Here is a 17284-nt window from a genome sequence, read left to right as displayed (position 1 = left end):
ATGGGAGCACCCACTTTGGGGATCCATAACTTTGGACCCCCTGAACCAAATATCACCAAACCTGGCTGGTATCAGCATGTGATTATCCTGATGATACCACCCAGGTTTAGTGAAGTTTGGTTCAAGGGGTCCAAAGTTACGGACCCTCAAAATGTAGCCCGATCTACTATTAGCTCCCATTGGAAACAATGGGGGATGGGGGCACCCCCTTTGGGGGTCCATAACTTTTGACTCCCTGAGCCAAACTTTACCCAACCTGGCTGGTATCATCGGGAGTGTCACTTGATGATAGCCTGAAATTTTGGTGCCACTAGCCTAAAAACTGCACCCCCTGCCGGACCACAAAATAAAAACCCTAAAATATTTTTTAAAATACACCTCACTCGTATATAAGTTGAGGGGGGCAAAAAATGTGCTGAAAAATTCGACTTATATGTGAGTATATACGGTAGTTGTTGGGGTTCCATTACTTCAAGCCCACATTTGTGAGTAGTGCCATACAAAAATTGGCAAAACAGAAACTCCATTTTATTGTCTAATGCACTGAGAGCAATCTCCATTCCTTCTGAGCGCCACCACTTTTCTCTGCAATATTCTCTTGAGGGTATCCTTCACTTCTTCATTCCTCAAGCTGTAGATCAAAGGGTTCACCATGGGAAACACCATAGTATAGAACACTGAGATTATTTTGTCTGTGTCCAAGGCATAGCTGGAGCTTGGCCGCAAATAGGTAAAGAGAAGCGCTCCATAATAAAAGACAACAGCTGTCAAGTGGGAAGTACAAGTTGAAAAAGCTTTGTGGCGGCCTTGGACAGACTGTATCCTCAGGACTGTGCAAAGGATATAAGCATAAGAGATCAAGATGACCAAGAAGGTGCTTGATTGTATCAAGCCACACAGGGCAAAGAGAAGGATTTCATTGATATGAGTATTGGTGCAAGAGAGAGCTAATAATGGAGGGATGTCACAGAAGAAATGGTTAATGACATTGGAACTGCAGAAGGAAAGATGGAAGGTATAATACGTATGTACCAATGAGCTCATGCTGCCGGTGAGATAAGAGCCAGCTACCAGCCATGCACAAACCTTGCGGGACATGAGAACTGGATAGAGCAGTGGATTACAAATGGCCATGTAACGGTCATATGCCATTGCAGCTAGCAGGAGGCACTCTGCATCTGCAAAGGAAGCAAACAAATACATTTGCACAATACATCCTGCAAGTGAAATGGTTTTCCTTCCTGTTAAGAAATTGACCAGCATTTTGGGAGTAATGGCAGAAGAATAACTGAGGTCAAGGAAGGCCAGGTTGTTCAGGAAAAAGTACATTGGAGTGTGAAGACTTGGACTGATCCAGATTAGAATGATGATGCCAATGTTCCCCATGAAAGTGGCAATATAGATGACTAGGAAGAGGACAAAGAGGACTACCTGTACCTCTTTATGATCTGTGAAACCAAAGAGAATGAACTCAGTCACTGTGGTATGGTTCCCCTTGGCTGTGTCTTCTGCTTCCATTTTGGATTACTTCAGAGGCAGTTAAGGAGAAATTAATTGAATTGAAATAGCTTTAAAAGCTGTTTTTCTTCAGACGTCTTCTGTAACATGAAAAGAGTTGATTTACACATTATGAAACGACCCATGATGAACCTCCCTCCCCTTCCCTTGCATGCTACTCTCTCCCCCTCCCTCCGCTAGGGTGGGTGGGCCATGTCCAGCTGCCGGGACCCTCCCCTTCCTTCCCCTCTCTTGCATGCCACCCCTCACTCATTTACTCTCCTCCACCTCTCTCCACTAGGGTGGGTGGGGCAGGTCCAGATGCCAGGCCCCCTCCCCTCCCTCCCCTCCTTTGTAAGTCACCCCTCACTCCCTCCCCTCTCTCACTCCCCTTCCCTTGCATGCCACTCCCTCCCCTCCCTCTGCTAGGGTGGGTGGGCCATGTCCAGCTGCCGGGACCCTCCCCTTCCTTCCCCTCTCTTGCATGCCACCTGAACATTAAAAGGCAGAACAAGAATGCTGGCTTCATATGCAGCTATGCCCTCCTCTTCCCCACTGCCTTCTTCATATAGAGTCCCAGTTAGGACATGTATATTAAGCATTGGATCTTATGGAGAATTTCAGCTGACAAAATAGGGTAGCAATTGGAGACAGAATCTCAGCATGCCACTTGGTGTGTGAAGAAGATAAAATGCCCATCTGGCATTTTATCTTCTTCACCAAGCAAGGCTGCTATCTCAACCTGACTTTGAGTTACTGTGATCCATGCAGTGGTCACCTCTAGGTTAGATTACTGCAACTCTCTCTGCACAGGGCTGCTCTTAAGGCTGCTTTAAAACTCCAGCTGGTGCAAAATGTGGTGGCTTTGGTCCTCACTAGGACACTATGGTGGGCACATATCCGGCCAGTGCTCTGCCAGCTGTATTAGCTCTGGATGGAGTACCAAATCAGGTTCATGGTTCTGCTACTAACCTTTACAGCCTTAAATGGTTTGGGGCCTCTTCCAATATGTTCCCCCAAAAGCTCTACACTCAGAAAATACCAACTCAGTTGTGATCTCTGGCCCAAAAGCTATCTGACTGCTCTCAACCAAGACCAGTGTTTTTGCAGCTCTGGACCCAGTCTGGTATAATGCTCTGCCAAATGAGACCCAGGCCCTGCAAGACTTAGCACAATTTCACAGGGCCTGTAAGATGGATCTGTTCCGTCAGGCCTACAGTTGAGGACAGAAATGGTATTCATATAGCTTGCCTCTCTTTCCCTTCCCTGTCCCTTCCTTTCCCTCCTTTCTCCATGCAATGGCATAATGGTTAAGAGCAGGTGCACTCTAATCTGGAGAACCGAGTTTGATTCCCTGTTCTGCCACTTAAGCTGTGGAGGTTTATCTGGGGAACTAGATTAGCCCATGCACTCCAATAAATGGCTGATTCATCACAGTTCTTCAGAGCTCTCTCAGCCCCACCCACCTCACAGGGTGTTTGTGGGGGGGGGGGAAGGAGATTGTAAGACTCTTTGAGTCTCCTTACAGGAGAGAAAGGGAGGATATAAATCCAAACTTTTCTTCCTCTGTTTTCCTTAACTTTTCTAGTGTGATTGTTGATTTCATGGGAATTAGTTTAAATTTTGATTATTTCTTATAGAGATTTATGCTGTTGAATATGGGATAAGAATGTTTGATTGATGTTTAATTGCTGTACTGTTATTAATTACAGTTGAAAGCCACGCTGAGTCCATATGAGAGAGGCAGCCTATAAGTTAAAAAAATAAAAATTGAATAAAATAAATAATTCCTCTGACTCCCTCTGACACCCCTTCCTCCCCAATTCAGCATTAAGAGGCCATTTTGGGCTGTAAAAAATGGGAACAATAAAGAGTCATGTGCTATCGATGGGAATTCTTCTGCTGGCAGAAAAATACATCAAGATCCAAGCCTACAGATTTCCTCCCCTTGCCTGCAACATGTAAAACTAACTCTCTCTCTCTCGATAGATAGATAGAGAGATAGAGAGATAGAGAGATAGAGAGATAGATAGAGAGAGAGAGAGAGAGAGAGAGAGAGAGATTTGCATATAGAGAATAGAATTTTAAATTCAGTTGCCTGTGAAATTGCTTGACGGCCCTTTTTTCCTCTTGAACTACTTAAAGTATTATACTGTCTGACATTCAGCATCCTTTAACTGTGAAATCTAATTTATTGGTTTCCTAACTTGGTTTTCTGTTGAATTGTTTTTTACCTTGTGTGATTCAGTTTTATTGCATTATATTTTCTTAATTGCATTGCCTTTTATAACCCTGTCATGGACCCTGTGAGCCAATGTATTGTAGTGGTTAAGAGAAGAAGACTATAATCTAAAGAACCAGATTCCTGACTCCTCCACAAAGCCTGGTGGATGACCTTGGGTCAGTCACAGTTCTCTCAGAACTCTCTCAGCCCATGTGGGGGTAGGCATTGGCAAACCACCTTTGAACATCTCTTGACTTGAAAACCCTACAGGGTTGCCATAAGTCAACTGTGACTTGAAGGCACTTTTTATGCACTGTGGACCTTGAGTCTTAATGGGATAAATGAAGTAAGTAGATAAATAGATAAATAAATTATCATTTTGGAAAAACTGCAATCAAAACACCTTTGCATGCTGTAAATCTGAAGATAAGAAGGTGTGCATTTTTAATGTCCCACCCACATTCTCCTTGCCTCATTTCCACTGTCTGCCTTTTCCAATGTGTTACCATTTTTAAAATCAGCAATTGCTAAGTCACTTCACAATTCCAGATCAACTCCTCTTATGTGAGGGCACAAACTTATTGACAGGCTGTCCTAGTGTAACATCAAACAATCTGTTACCACATTCTATTATTTCTGAATTTTTAGATTCTATTCTATTAAAAAGTAATGATCTCATTGCTTTAGATGTAGAACAACTCATGTTAAAGGTTTGACCAGAACACATCTTAAAAATGATCAGGTGAGCCCTGAATTGGCTGTGGAGGATGGCGCAGTGGCAGAGGGTGCTTCAGCCTTCCCTCTCCTCTCCTCTCCTCTCCGCTTCACCATTTTCAACAGCAAACAAACCAAAACCCTGCTATGCAGAGGACTGTTCATCCCACTCCTGGTTCTACATGGATGCAGACATATGGGCAGACATATGGAACCAGCAGCCGGACAAACAACTGGACCCTGCAGCAGTTTTTTGCTGCTGCAAATGAGACAGGAACTGGGAAAACAGGGATCCTATCTTAGGTCTGTGCGAAATAGCAAAATCCACTTTCAAACAATTGTGAAAGTGGATTGAATGTGCATTATTCTGAAGGTGTGGAAGGGGCCTCAGTTTCTCATTTGTAGTAGGAACACTATGACTTACCTCATAATTCTGAGGTCCATGATTTTAGAATTTTTGCAAATTAGAAGAGCTCCTTCAAATATAAATATGTCTGGAATTGACATGTATTATTTATATTTTCAAACTCGAAAAAATTCTGAATAAGCAAATTATATTTGGTAGTATCCATTTGACAGGGGTGAAGCCTAAACAATCTGCATACACTTAAATATTTCAAATGCATTTATGATTTCCTTTTTTTCTAATACTTTTTGAATAAATCCAGTGTCTCAGAATAAAAGCATCCGGAAAACATAGTTTAAAAACTCAGGCTGATACTGGAAAATTAACATGTAACTGCAGAAAAAGGAAAACCATCAAAAACTGAATTACTAAGAACTATCATTTCCATATTAATTTGAAATGCATATAGTTTGCATATTTGAATGTGCTTTTTAATTTATGTTTTGTACTGTACTCACTTTTATGAGATGGTAGTTTTCATAGGCAATATCCAGTAGGAAGTATTGTGATTAATAACAAGAAGGTAAGTAACTAAAAATGAAATAATGTATCTAAAGTTTAGAACTTATTCACATTCCAGTCCAAGAGATAAAAGCAAGATCATACCATTTAATCAAGAGTAACTTCTGTCTTGACTTTTTACTCAGTCATTTCTCAACTGTAGCAATCTGTATTCACTATCAGATATCTGTGCATGGAAATTGCTGCAGTTGGGGTGAATTGAAGTATTTCAGAGTCTAAAGAGAATCAGTGTTTTGGGATGCAGATGTAACCTCCTGTTTCCCCTTCAGTGATAGATCAGTGTTGTTAAGACCCAAATCATGTGTGCCTCCCTAACACCATGAAGATTAGAAATGTGATTACAACTCAGCCTTTCTGCTTGGCCCCCCCTCAACTACTGGGAACAAGGATGCTCAAAATTGCCTTTCTGTTTTCTGGAACCTGATATACACATTTTAAAATTTCCCTCTGTTTTGCTCACCAACAAGGGCAGAAGGACTGTAAATCACTACAAGAGGTACATATGAGTTTAGTTTTGTATATTCTTTCATAGCATTGATCAGCAAGTAAACAATATAGGCTATAAAGTGGTGTTCATATTAAATGCAGTATAATAATGACAAATACTAAGCTACTCCTTCCTTATAGTCAGAACTGCTGAATAACATTTTTGTTACATCAAAAAGCAGTCTAAAGAATATTGAATCAAACAGATTTAAATGTAAATGTATTACAGTTCAGAGAAGAAAAATAATCTTCATGAATAATGTATGCCTAAAGACTTCTAAAGTTTTATAAACTTTTAACTGAGTTAATATTTCTATCTGTAATTGTAATTTAAAGTTAAATCTCACCAGTTGTAGTTTGTAGTTGATTGATCTGTTATCTTTAACCAATTAATTGGGTAATTGAATCCATTAACTCATAAAAACTGCTAAAACTTTAACATAATCTGTGGTGGTGGCGAACCTTTGGCACTCCAGATGTTATGGACTACAATTCCCACCAACCCCTGCCAGCAGGGGTACTTGGCCATACTGGCAGGGGTTGATGGGAATTGTAGTCCATAACATCTGGAGTGCCAAAGGTTCGCCACCACTGACATAGGTGATCAAGATATAGAAACATAAGGCATTTTACAACTTCATACATAAATGCTACAATTCATTACTAAGGAATAATTTTTCTATTCCATATTATTAAAAATATATCACGATAGTAATTTAAAAAAATTTGCTACTAAACATGGCCCTTGCTGATTAACAATGCAACCCTAAGCAAAAGTTACACCCTTCCACGCCTAGTAATTTACGGTAGATTAATTTTGAAGGGTGTTAACTCTTCTTTGTATTGCACTGCAAATCCCCCTCTCACCAATAATCAGTCATCTAAAGTGCTACCAGATTAATATACTGATGGAACTTTGCAGCCTTATGTAAATCTTTTGAACTAGTGAGAAAAGATCAAAGGATATCTTTAGAATGCAATAATGCTGTTAAAAGATTTTCAAAGTAAAATATTTTATACTCTGAACATAAAATTTCTTCAAACTTTGTAATATCTTTAAAGGCAACTTAACCCTCACCAACCCCCACTCTGAAATACATGAAAATATGTCAAGCTCACCATTGCTTTTTCCTTGATGGCTGAATAATGTTTATTCACACCAAATGGAGAATGAAATAACTATCAGTCATAAGAATGTGTTGGAGAATGTTGATGACTCCTTTCCATCCAACATGTTTGTCACTTGGAAAGAATCTAGAACTCCGTCTTTCTAGACAGGAACTGGTGAGATAATTAAAATGTCCTTAGCCTTCTGGGTAGAGGCTAGTGACATACACAGTAGTTAGCCTTGCAAAGTTATGCAAAGTTTCTGCTACTTTGACTGGCATCTATTATCCAAGCACAGCTATCTGTAAAACTGAAAAGAACTATCCCACCTTACACAGAAAACACTGTCATTAAGCTTACTGACACAAGGTACAGTGAACAAGCCATTATAGCTCAGCCTGAGCACACTTCATTATTATTTGGAAAATGGTGCCCTTATGAGAAGCAAAGAGATGGTGAAGAGAGCCCCCTAATTCAAGGACTTTTGGGGAGTTCCATGGCAGAGGGGAATAACAAAATAATTACATGGTAAAGGAAATGTTACACACTTACTATTGGAAGCAAAAAAAATGGAGGCAAGCTGCATAGTCTAATACTGGAACAAATTTTAGAACTTTTTTCTAGTAAAACCAGAAATCAGGGGTAAAACAACATAGAACATAGTTCTGGAACAAATATGAAATGGATTAAGGGACACCTACTTAACCCTGATCTGATTTAATTGTACCTTGTCCAGAGTCCTGTGCATTTTCAGTATTTTTAGACTTCTGACAATACCAAAGCTACATATTTAATTGAATATGCTTACCACAGCCCTGTAGTCAACAGGTCCCCTTCACAGGCCTTGATCTTGAACAATATTCTTATTGGCTGCTACTGATCCATGCAATTTCCAGAATGACCCAAATTCAAACTGTCATTCAGGAAACTAAGGCCGTTTCCGCACGGAGGCGGAATGGGTCGGGTCGGCCCAATCCACGCTGACCCGACCCCTCTGGGACCGTTCGCATGGACGGTCCCAGAAGCGGCAGGGACGACGGTGCAGAGCTGCGCCGTCGTCAGAGCGACTCACCTGTCCTGCGGCCCTCCGGCACATCGCCAAGGCCAGGGGACACGCCCCCCTGCCCTGCGCGACCGCTCCAGGGTCGCAGGGCAAAGGGGGCATGTCCCCAGGCCTCAGCGATGCGCCGGAGGGCCACAGGACAGGTGAGTCGCCTGGTGGGGGGGGGAGGGAAGGCGCCTGGAAGCCGGCATTTCCCAACAACCTCGTTTGCCAAGCGAGGTTGGGAAACGCCGGCTTCACGCTGGTCGGGCAGTGCGAGGACGGCGCAGCAGCTGCGCCCCCTGTGTGAATGGCTCCCTGGGGACAGCGTTTTTGCCGTCCCCGGGGCGCCATTAACCACCTTTGTGGAAAGGGCCTAACATACTGGATTCACCATTGCAGTTGAGTATCCATATTTTGGTACAGTGTGCAGCTGGTTGTTATGCAATACTACATCACCATTTGAATGAAAATTTAATGTGAAATACCAGAAAATGTGAAAATACCAGAAAACTGCAGAAATATCCTTTGCTAACAGACTTGTATACATGTATTCTAAGCCAATTAAATATAAAATGATTTAGTGGACATTGGCAAAGAGAAAAGAGAATAATATGAAACTCACTGCCTGACCCCAAGCCAGGTAACCTCTTTCATCATACCATACTTCACGTATCTAGGGAAAATGGAGCCTGGTGCAAAATCTGAGTTTTGCACACACACACTCCAATTGGGCGGCCGCTGTGATGCTGGAATCCACCCACAAACAACCATATCTTTGCATAACAAGATCCACGCAAACACTTACTGATTGGTTCCCCACCCTGGGACATAGACAATATATACCCCAAACATTTCCTTCTCTCTGGACACAGTGTGTAACAGATTTCCCTCTGTGATACACCTCTGAAGATGCCAGCCACAGATGCAGGCAAAATGTTAGGAACAAGAATCCCCGGACACAGCCCGGAAAACCCACCAGAACCAAAGGAGTGTTTCTTTCAGGTGCTGGTATATCAAAGAAACTGGTCAAGGTGCTGGTGATGGGCCATTGTTATTCCAATGTCATCAATTTGTCATGACCCTCTAATGTCTTAGCCAGGATCCTGCCATATTTCTTTCTTTAGAGTGCTTACAGACCAGCCTGGAGAATTGTTTGCATTTCATCCAGACAGTACCAGTCTGACTCTTACCTTGGTAATGGTTCTGCCGCTAGGAAGCAGGGGATGGCAAAAGATGTCTGTTTCTTTCCAAGTTCTCACTGTCTGAAGAATATGTTTGAGTATGTGAGTGTACTTTCCCACCCAAAAGGAGAATAGGAGGGGGGATGTGAATGTGACATGTCTATACTGGGGGATGTAATGCTTTTCCTGTTTTAATGTATGCAGTTCTGACAATATAAGTCAACATGCTTGTAATCAATAAATAAGAATTCTGCTTTCAAAGTACTGATTTGTTTATTGGGCAAGTCTGGGACAAGTTTATTTAAAAAGTTGTGACACAATCACTTCTTCTATGATATCACCACCCTGCTAAAACTGTCCTCCAGAAACACTTTCATCAACGAATTGCTTCTTTTCAAATTTGGCAGCTTAGCTGAAATGAGTAGCATCATCACATTCTTCATCTCCTATGTTTTCATTATGGTCAAAGTGTTAAGGAGCAATGCCTTCTCAAGAGCAGGAGCAACACCTTCTCGCTTGCATTTCTCACCTCATGACAGTAACCATCTTTCATAGCACAATTCTTTTCATGTATTTCCAATCTAGATCTAGCTATCATTGGGTACAGACAAAGTGGCCTCCACACAACTGAATGTGGCCATCTCTGAGAATAATAAAATTTCTCATTCTCACACTAATCGATGTGAGTGGTTCATAATCTATAGAAAGAAAGAAAGAAAGAAAGAAAGAAAGAAAGAAAGAAAGAAAGAAAGAAAGAAAGAAAGAAAGAAAGAAAGAAAGAAAGAAAGAAAGCATTGTGATGATTGAGATGACCCAGAATACTTTTTTGAGAAATAAGGGTTGAGAAGGTTAATGTTAACACCAATGACATATACGGAATTGAAAATATTCAGAAGCATGTGAAAATATTGTTTGTTTGTTGGGGTGGGGCAACTATACAATCCCATGTAATCCTGTAAGAAGAAAAACAACACAGACAAAAAAATTCAGGCAATCAGTATTATTTTGAGATCAAATACCCTTCTTTAAAAACATACCACTGGGAGGAGAGATAATTGCCTTGTATGTGCATTAGGGATGTTTTTGACAAAGTGGGATTTGACTCCAATCTCCCTAAACTAAATATAAGGTCTTCAGAAAATCATGGATGAAAGTTGAAGCTACTGAGTATGTTCTCATCTTCCAGAAGGTAGGTTGCATATCATTAGCTATTTCTTCAAGATATGGCTCTTTTCAGGTTTATCTAAATATTCTGTGCTGTACATCTGTATGTAAGCAGATATTAGAATATGGTAAAGTGGCTCATTTTGTTCATAGTCAACTCACAACTTCATTAATCACAAAGTACTTGATATCTGAAGCAGGCTTGCTCAAACCAAAAGAAGGACACCAATTATGTATGCTCGTCCTCCAGAAGATCAGTAAAGTGAGTGTATTTGCTGCTTGCCTCAAAAAAACAGAGGAGCTTGTGAGCATACCAGAGGCCACTCTAGACAACATGGGAGGGGGAAAGTTTGCATTCATTGTGGTGAAAAACTGGTTCTGTTGACTAGCCCAACTTTCTGGGGGAGATTACGTCATCTCCCATCTTGCACTGTCAGTTGCTGTAGTCATCTGATGGTACATGCTTGCATTACCTTCCATATCTTTGGGGAGCATACAAACAGGATACATTTTAGTATTGATGGAAGATGTTTTATTTTATCTGGTACTTATGCTTTATGAAAACTGTTTTATAAATGTTGTATGTATTTATCTTTTACAGTACTGTGTCTGCTGAATATAGATCTCAAACAATAAATAAATATAATCATGTAGGCACTTACTATCTGCAATAGATGTATGACATTTTAATTGGGTCATCTTGCATTCACGGTCATCTTCCTTTCAAGTAAATGCATTATTGATATCAGATAAAGAAATTGACTGAATTTGACTGAATTGATTGACTGAATTGATATCAGATAAAGAAACTGACTGGATCAATTAATTTTCTAATCTATAGGAAACCATGTAAGGAAACCATAAAAGGGGCCTGCTGCCCTCTCTATGCAGGCTTTCACCCACCAACCTGCACTCGGAACATAGGTCTAGCCAATCATTTGGTGGCCCAAGTAGGATTTTCTGGATCTCTTATGACTGACTTTTTAGGGAATTATATTTCTTTCTTCATGCTGCATGTTGTCTTGAGAAGTTTAGAGTAAGTAGGCAACTGACTTGGTTCGTCTGTTACTAAAGATGGCAGGAACAGAGCAAGTTGCTCCTAGAACAACTTGGCAACCTGCCCACAATTTATAGGTATTCCTTCAGCAGCCTATAAGGTGGAATGGGATGGGAGACCACATGCTTGGTGCAGAGCATTATCAAGCAAACCCTTAGATATCTGTGTGACATGTGGAAAGAGGGAGATAAATCTCAGCTCCTTTTGGAAGACTCATATGCAAGCTAGGATAAAAAATCTGGCAACATTTCTGGTCAACTTTGAAGTCAAACTGGAGATGCCAAAATGAAGGTGCAGTTGTATCTTTCCCTAAAATAGTTAATGGTTTGATGATGAAGTGGATCAGCTACTTAAATAAACTAAAGAAATCCAAACTTGTTTCTCTTGCATATTCATTGGAGAGTGCTAGGATAAATACGTTCATCATTCATCACAGGAACTCATAGAACATTTCAATCATTTTCAACAACTCAGTTCCAAGTAGATCCCAGTACCTGGTAACTGCAAAAGAGAGTGTGCAGTTAGTTCTATATAAAAGAGCAGCAGCATGCACATATAGAAGGAGAGGTGTTCTCCTAGGACCAATCTTAAGCAGATGTCCATTAGGATTCAATAATATCTGTTCCAAATTGTTCATGAAAACATTAAAGAGGGTTGGAGCTAAAATACACTCTTGTCGAACACCTCTCGTCATCAGAATCATTCCTGTAAGTCTACCCGCTGAATAATATATTATACATAGTTTGTTGTCATTATAAAGAGCCATTATAAGATCAACCAGCTTTTTATCAGAAACCGCTAACATCGGTTTTTCCCATAATTTACAGTAAGATTGGGTCCATCAATGGTTATTAGCCATGAAGAATAAATTGAACTGGCAAGTTCAAAAGCAGAATACTTCTGAATACTAATGCTGTAAGGGGAGGGGCAACCAAGTAATGTTTTGGCCTCCATGCTATGTTTTGTGGCCTTCAGTTGACATTTGATTGGCCACTGTGAAACATTGATGGTGGACTAGACAGAGCATTGATGTATTCAATCAGAGTTCCTCTTATAGTCTTATAATTTGGGGAATACAAATTTCTAGTAATTATATAGATATTTTCAACAGCAGTATCTTTATAATGCAGCCTATTGTACCAGATGTTGGAGCTGTTGCACTGTATTCTTTCTTAATGACACAGGGGGACTTGACTAGAGAGGTCGCAGGGCAGCATGGGTGGGTCTCTGCAGCCCTCCAGAGGGACGCTGCACAAAAAGGTGAGTGGAGCCAATGGGAAAGCAGTGGCTTCCCGGTGGTGCGGTTCACATCAGGCCGCCGGGAAGCCACTGTTTATCAAAACCTTGATCCTGTGCGAACGCTCTCCCAGGGACGGCGTTTTTGCCGTCCCTGGGATGCTATATTTGGCTCGTGCGGAAAGGGCCTCTGTGTTTGGGCAACACCACCATAGCTCCAAACAGCCATCAGTTTATTGCCTATGCCATGAGGTGGAACGTTTATTACTCTTCCCAGTTGAGCTGTACAGATAGCTAAGTTTTTGGTTTATGCTGCTCACCACACAGAACGCCCCCTCTTAACCCATCCCCATAAGGATGAATGATGGGTTGTTTAGAAACAACCCTACGGCATGCCTGATGATTCAGTGTGCTTACAAATTTGCCCTACTTTCATGAGCAACCTATCCATTTCCTTCCTTCTGCATCAGAAGGGCAGGAAGCTCCTTTTGTGGCATAATGTTTAATCCTTCCATAGGTTAGGCCAGCGGTTCTCAACCTGTAGGTCGCGACCCCTTTGGGGGTCGAATAACCTAAGACTCTCTGCATCAGTGTTCTCCATCTGTAAAATGGATAAATGTTAGGGTTGGGGGTCACCACAACATGAGGAACTGTATTAAAGGGTCGCGGCATTAGGAAGGTTGAGAACCACTGGGTTAGGCAATTAGTTACCTCACCAGTGAGGACCTGGGACAACAGCAGCCACTGCCACAGCAGCTCTATTCGTTTCTGAGAACTGATCATTGATCTTTTGGTGTTATTGTTATGCTATTCTTAAGTACTTTAAATTTTGTGTTATCAAGACCAAGTCATATTATAAGCTTATCCCAAACTGTCACTGATGTCATATTTCATTTTGTTTTAAGGTTGGTCAGGTTTTAGGGAAAATGGCAGCAAGGTTGAAAAAGTAAAATAGGGTTGCAAAGTAATCACAATCTGCCATTATGAACTTGCTAAAATGGATGATCTGATGAAATTAACACGATATCCAGGTAAAAGGGGATGTTAAGATTCTCAAGACACTAGTAATAATGACATCCCTTCTCAGCACCCCAGCATGCTGAGTGCCACTATCAGAGTTTTAAAGAAGAATGTAAGAAGAAGTCTGAATCAAATTTCCCAGAAGCTTGTATTTTAACCATTTGTGTTCATCCCAACAGGAAACGTTAAACCAATGGCTAGAGACAATTACACAGAGATTACCAATTTCATTCTCTTGGGATTGACAGATCATCAGGAGATGCACCCACTGCTCTTTGCTATATTTTTAGTAATTTATATTATCACTTTGGCTGGGAACCTTGGAATGTTTGTATTGATCTGGATTGATTCCCAACTTCATACACCAATGTACTTTTTCCTCAGCAATCTGTCCTTTCTAGATGTTTGCTATTCCACCACAGTCACACCTAATATGCTGGTCAACATTATGATGAGCAACAAATCTATCTCGTTTACTGCCTGCATTGCACAATATTGTTTTTTTGCCATCTTTGCCACCACAGAGTTCTTCCTCTTGGCTGCCATGGCATACGACCGATACATGGCTATCCGAAATCCCTTGCTCTACACCGCTGTAATGACTAAAAGGCTTTGCACAGCATTGGTAGCTGGATCATATTTTGTGGGTTTTGTGAACTCTCTCATTCATACAAGTGGATTGCTAAGGTTATCCTTTTGTGCTTCTAACGTTATCAACCATTTTTTCTGTGATCTCACCCCCCTCCTGAAACTGTCTTGCGATAATATCTATTTAAATGAGATGCTGATTTTCACATTTGGCAGCTTGTTTGAAATGAGCACCCTTTTGATCATTATAATCTCTTATGTATTCATTATTGTAGCTGTGCTAAGGATTCACTCTGCTGAGGGGAGATACAAAGCTTTTTCCACTTGTGCTTCCCACCTCACAGCTGTGGCCATATACCATGGGACCATTCTCTTCATGTACTTCAGGCCCCATTCAAGCTATTCACTTGACACAGACAAAATGGCCTCCGTGTTCTACACAGTGATAATACCCATGTTGAACCCTCTGATCTACAGCCTGAGGAACAAAGATGTTAAATGTGCTTTTAAAAAATTGATTGGAAAAAAAGTGTTTTCTCAGTGAACCACCTTAATTATTTTCATTATTTATAGAGAAGGCTTCTATGCTACCATCCCATTCTTTAGGCAGCAGGAAATCCAGTATATCCAGAGAAATGGACATCCTTTTCCAGATGAAAGCAATATAGTACATGAGCAAACTGTTTTTAAGGGGGAAATCCCATTCATATTCAGGAATCCCTGGGAACCGTGGTGGGAGGCAACCAGTGTGCACTGGTTCGCCCGAACCCCAGCTAAATTAATTTTTCGGCAGTTTGGAGAACTGGCTCAATGAATCCCAACACCCCAGGGAAGGGGGACTGAGGGGGCTTTCAGAGCCCCGAGCAGCCGGGCACCTTGCCGAGGCTTTCAGAGCCCCGGAACAGCCTGGCTGCAAAGGCGTCAGGCTGGTTGCAGCTCTGAAAGCTTTCTTGGTCCCCCTCCCAGGAGAGAAAGACTCCCAGGAGAGAAAGAGCGAGGGAGCTTTGAAAGCTTTGACCAGCCTGGCTGCAAAAGCACCAGGCTGATTGGGCTCTGAAAGCCCCCTAGGTCCCTCTCTCCTGGGAGATAGTCTCCCAGGAGAGGAGGAGTGAAGGGGCTTTCTGGGGCTCTGAAAGCCTCTTTCTGAAAGAAGCTGCTGACTTCCCTGGCCTCCCCCCTAACATCAAATTAGGGAGGGTGCAGCAGCCAGGTAAGTAGGGGGAGGGGAACTGGGAAAGGGGAGGGGGCAAACTGGTGGATAACTATTTAGAATTCCATCACAGCCTGGGAGTGCTTAGTATGTACATTGAGACTAATTCCTTCATTAGTTCCATGCCAGTGGAAGCCTAGCCTCTTGCCATCAAGAGTGGGGCAGGTTTTGCCCCCAGTAAAAGAGTGGTGCTCACATCCCTTTTCCTCCAGGAGTAAATGCCAGCCATTGGTATATAGAAATATAGAATATATAGGAGACATAGGAATAGAGTGAACTGCTTCAAGTGTAATTGAGCTGCAGTTTGAGAAACAAGAATGTGTTGTAAAGCATTTGCCTGATGAATTCCTGTCACAAAACATTCAAGAGTAATGGCCAATAAAGTTGTGAATTATTCTGAAACTTCATGCTTGGTCATCTGTCTTTCATAGCCTCTTTCTCCCACCCCTTTCTCTCCTCTCAAACCATTGCAGAAGGACTGCTCTTGAAAGAAATGTATCATATGCATGGAGAGATTGAGGATTTAAAAAGATACATGATGGTTTAAATTTAAACATTCAAAATTAGAAAGAACTATTATGGGAGACAAATCTCCTTTACTGACAAAGGGCCTTTCCCCACTTACCTTAAGCCCCGCGCTACTCCAGGAGAGTAGCGCGGGGTCCCTCGGCACTCCCCACTGAGAGGGGCGGCGACAGTGCAGCCACCCCGAAGCTGCTGCTGTAGTGCCCCTCAGCGTGCAGCATCCCAGGCGCTCTTCTTAACGGCGCCTTTTGATGGCCCCGCGCAGAGCGCGGGGTCGTGGGGACGGCCAGGCACGCACCTGGGATGCTGCGGGCTGAGAGCAGCGCGCGGCATAGAGGGAACGACGAGAGTGGGGAAAGGCCCAAAAATAGTTAATATCCTTACACCTCTGTTGGGGGAGAGAGAGGGTAAAAGGGCTTGGGGGATCAGCCTTGCACTTGCCCTCCCAGGAGCACTTACCCTGGAGGAGGAGGCAGACATGCCGGCGGCCACTAGCTGCTCAGCCTCACTTCTGCAAAAGCCAGAAGTTCCGGCCATGGCAGAGCTGACCTGGCATTTGTGATGAATGCTAGGTGGGGTGGTGGGACAGGCCAGGGCATTCCCGATGTCAGACTTGGCTCCCACCCTTTAGGAGGCATAAGACCTATAGAGGGCTTTCCCATTTTTTTTAAATTGCTCCCCACACCATTAGAAAGCTCTCTTGGTGGGACGGCTCCTCAGTGGTACTGCATCCTGATGCTGAAGGCTTTGGATTGACTGTTAGTTATGCTGAAATGGCAACTAAAGTTTTCAAATAAAATGAGAATGAATGTGGGTTGGACTGTTCCCAGACTAGGAATTGCCGATTGGCTCTAAATTCACCATATCTTCTCAGTTCATATCAGTGGCATTTTATACCGTATAAACTAGCTATAGGCCTTTTCTGCATCACAGCTTACCACAAGTTTTCCCAGTGGTCAAACTTAGTTTCTTGGAAACATTCCTCCCCTTGCCTCTTCAATTGCATTTATTCTACATGAAACTGCTGAAAATGTATTATTCCTGATGGTGGTGAGACATCATCCATGATGCAGAAGAATCCTCCCCCCCCTTTTTTTTCTTTTGTGCAGGTACTGTAGCTTTACTGCATAGTTACCTTTTGAAATGGCAATTCAAAAATGTGTCAGCTTCTATTTCTGCTATTGAGAACTGCCAATCCAAAATGGAAGCCAAAACAACTCCTGGACCAGGCAGGTGGGGGAGTGTGTTTGTGTCTACTTTGCATTCACTTAAAAACTTCTACATGAAGGCACGTGGAAACGG

The 17284-nt window shown here is 42.1% G+C and overlaps 2 protein-coding genes across 2 annotated transcripts; one reads left to right on the top strand and one right to left on the bottom strand.

The window, feature by feature from the left end:
• Nucleotides 1-528: 528 nt before the first annotated feature.
• Nucleotides 529-1518, bottom strand: LOC125426273 (olfactory receptor 5AS1-like). Its single transcript, XM_048484534.1, has one exon. It carries the CDS (start codon nucleotides 1516-1518, stop codon nucleotides 529-531), a length of 990 nt encoding a protein of 329 aa, XP_048340491.1.
• An 11326-nt stretch (nucleotides 1519-12844) lies between these two features.
• On the top strand, nucleotides 12845-14791 carry LOC125427048 (olfactory receptor 1019-like). The gene is made up of 2 exons (XM_048486030.1): nucleotides 12845-12853; nucleotides 13877-14791. Exon 2 carries the CDS (start codon nucleotides 13919-13921, stop codon nucleotides 14789-14791), a length of 873 nt encoding a protein of 290 aa, XP_048341987.1. The 5' UTR covers nucleotides 12845-12853; nucleotides 13877-13918.
• The last annotated feature ends 2493 nt before the right edge of the window (nucleotides 14792-17284 follow it).

Source organism: Sphaerodactylus townsendi, linkage group LG02 (genome assembly GCF_021028975.2).
Source record: "Sphaerodactylus townsendi isolate TG3544 linkage group LG02, MPM_Stown_v2.3, whole genome shotgun sequence".
Classification (NCBI taxonomy): domain Eukaryota; kingdom Metazoa; phylum Chordata; class Lepidosauria; order Squamata; family Sphaerodactylidae; genus Sphaerodactylus; species Sphaerodactylus townsendi.
Note: the sequence above shows the minus strand (reverse complement) of the source record. Positions and strands in the feature narration are given on the sequence as shown.

Excerpts from the sequence above, each read along its gene's own strand:
- LOC125427048 (XM_048486030.1), top strand. The coding sequence starts at position 13,919 with ATGCACCCACTGCTCTTTGCTATATTTTTAGTAATTTATATTATCACT.
- LOC125426273 (XM_048484534.1), bottom strand. The coding sequence starts at position 1,518 with ATGGAAGCAGAAGACACAGCCAAGGGGAACCATACCACAGTGACTGAG.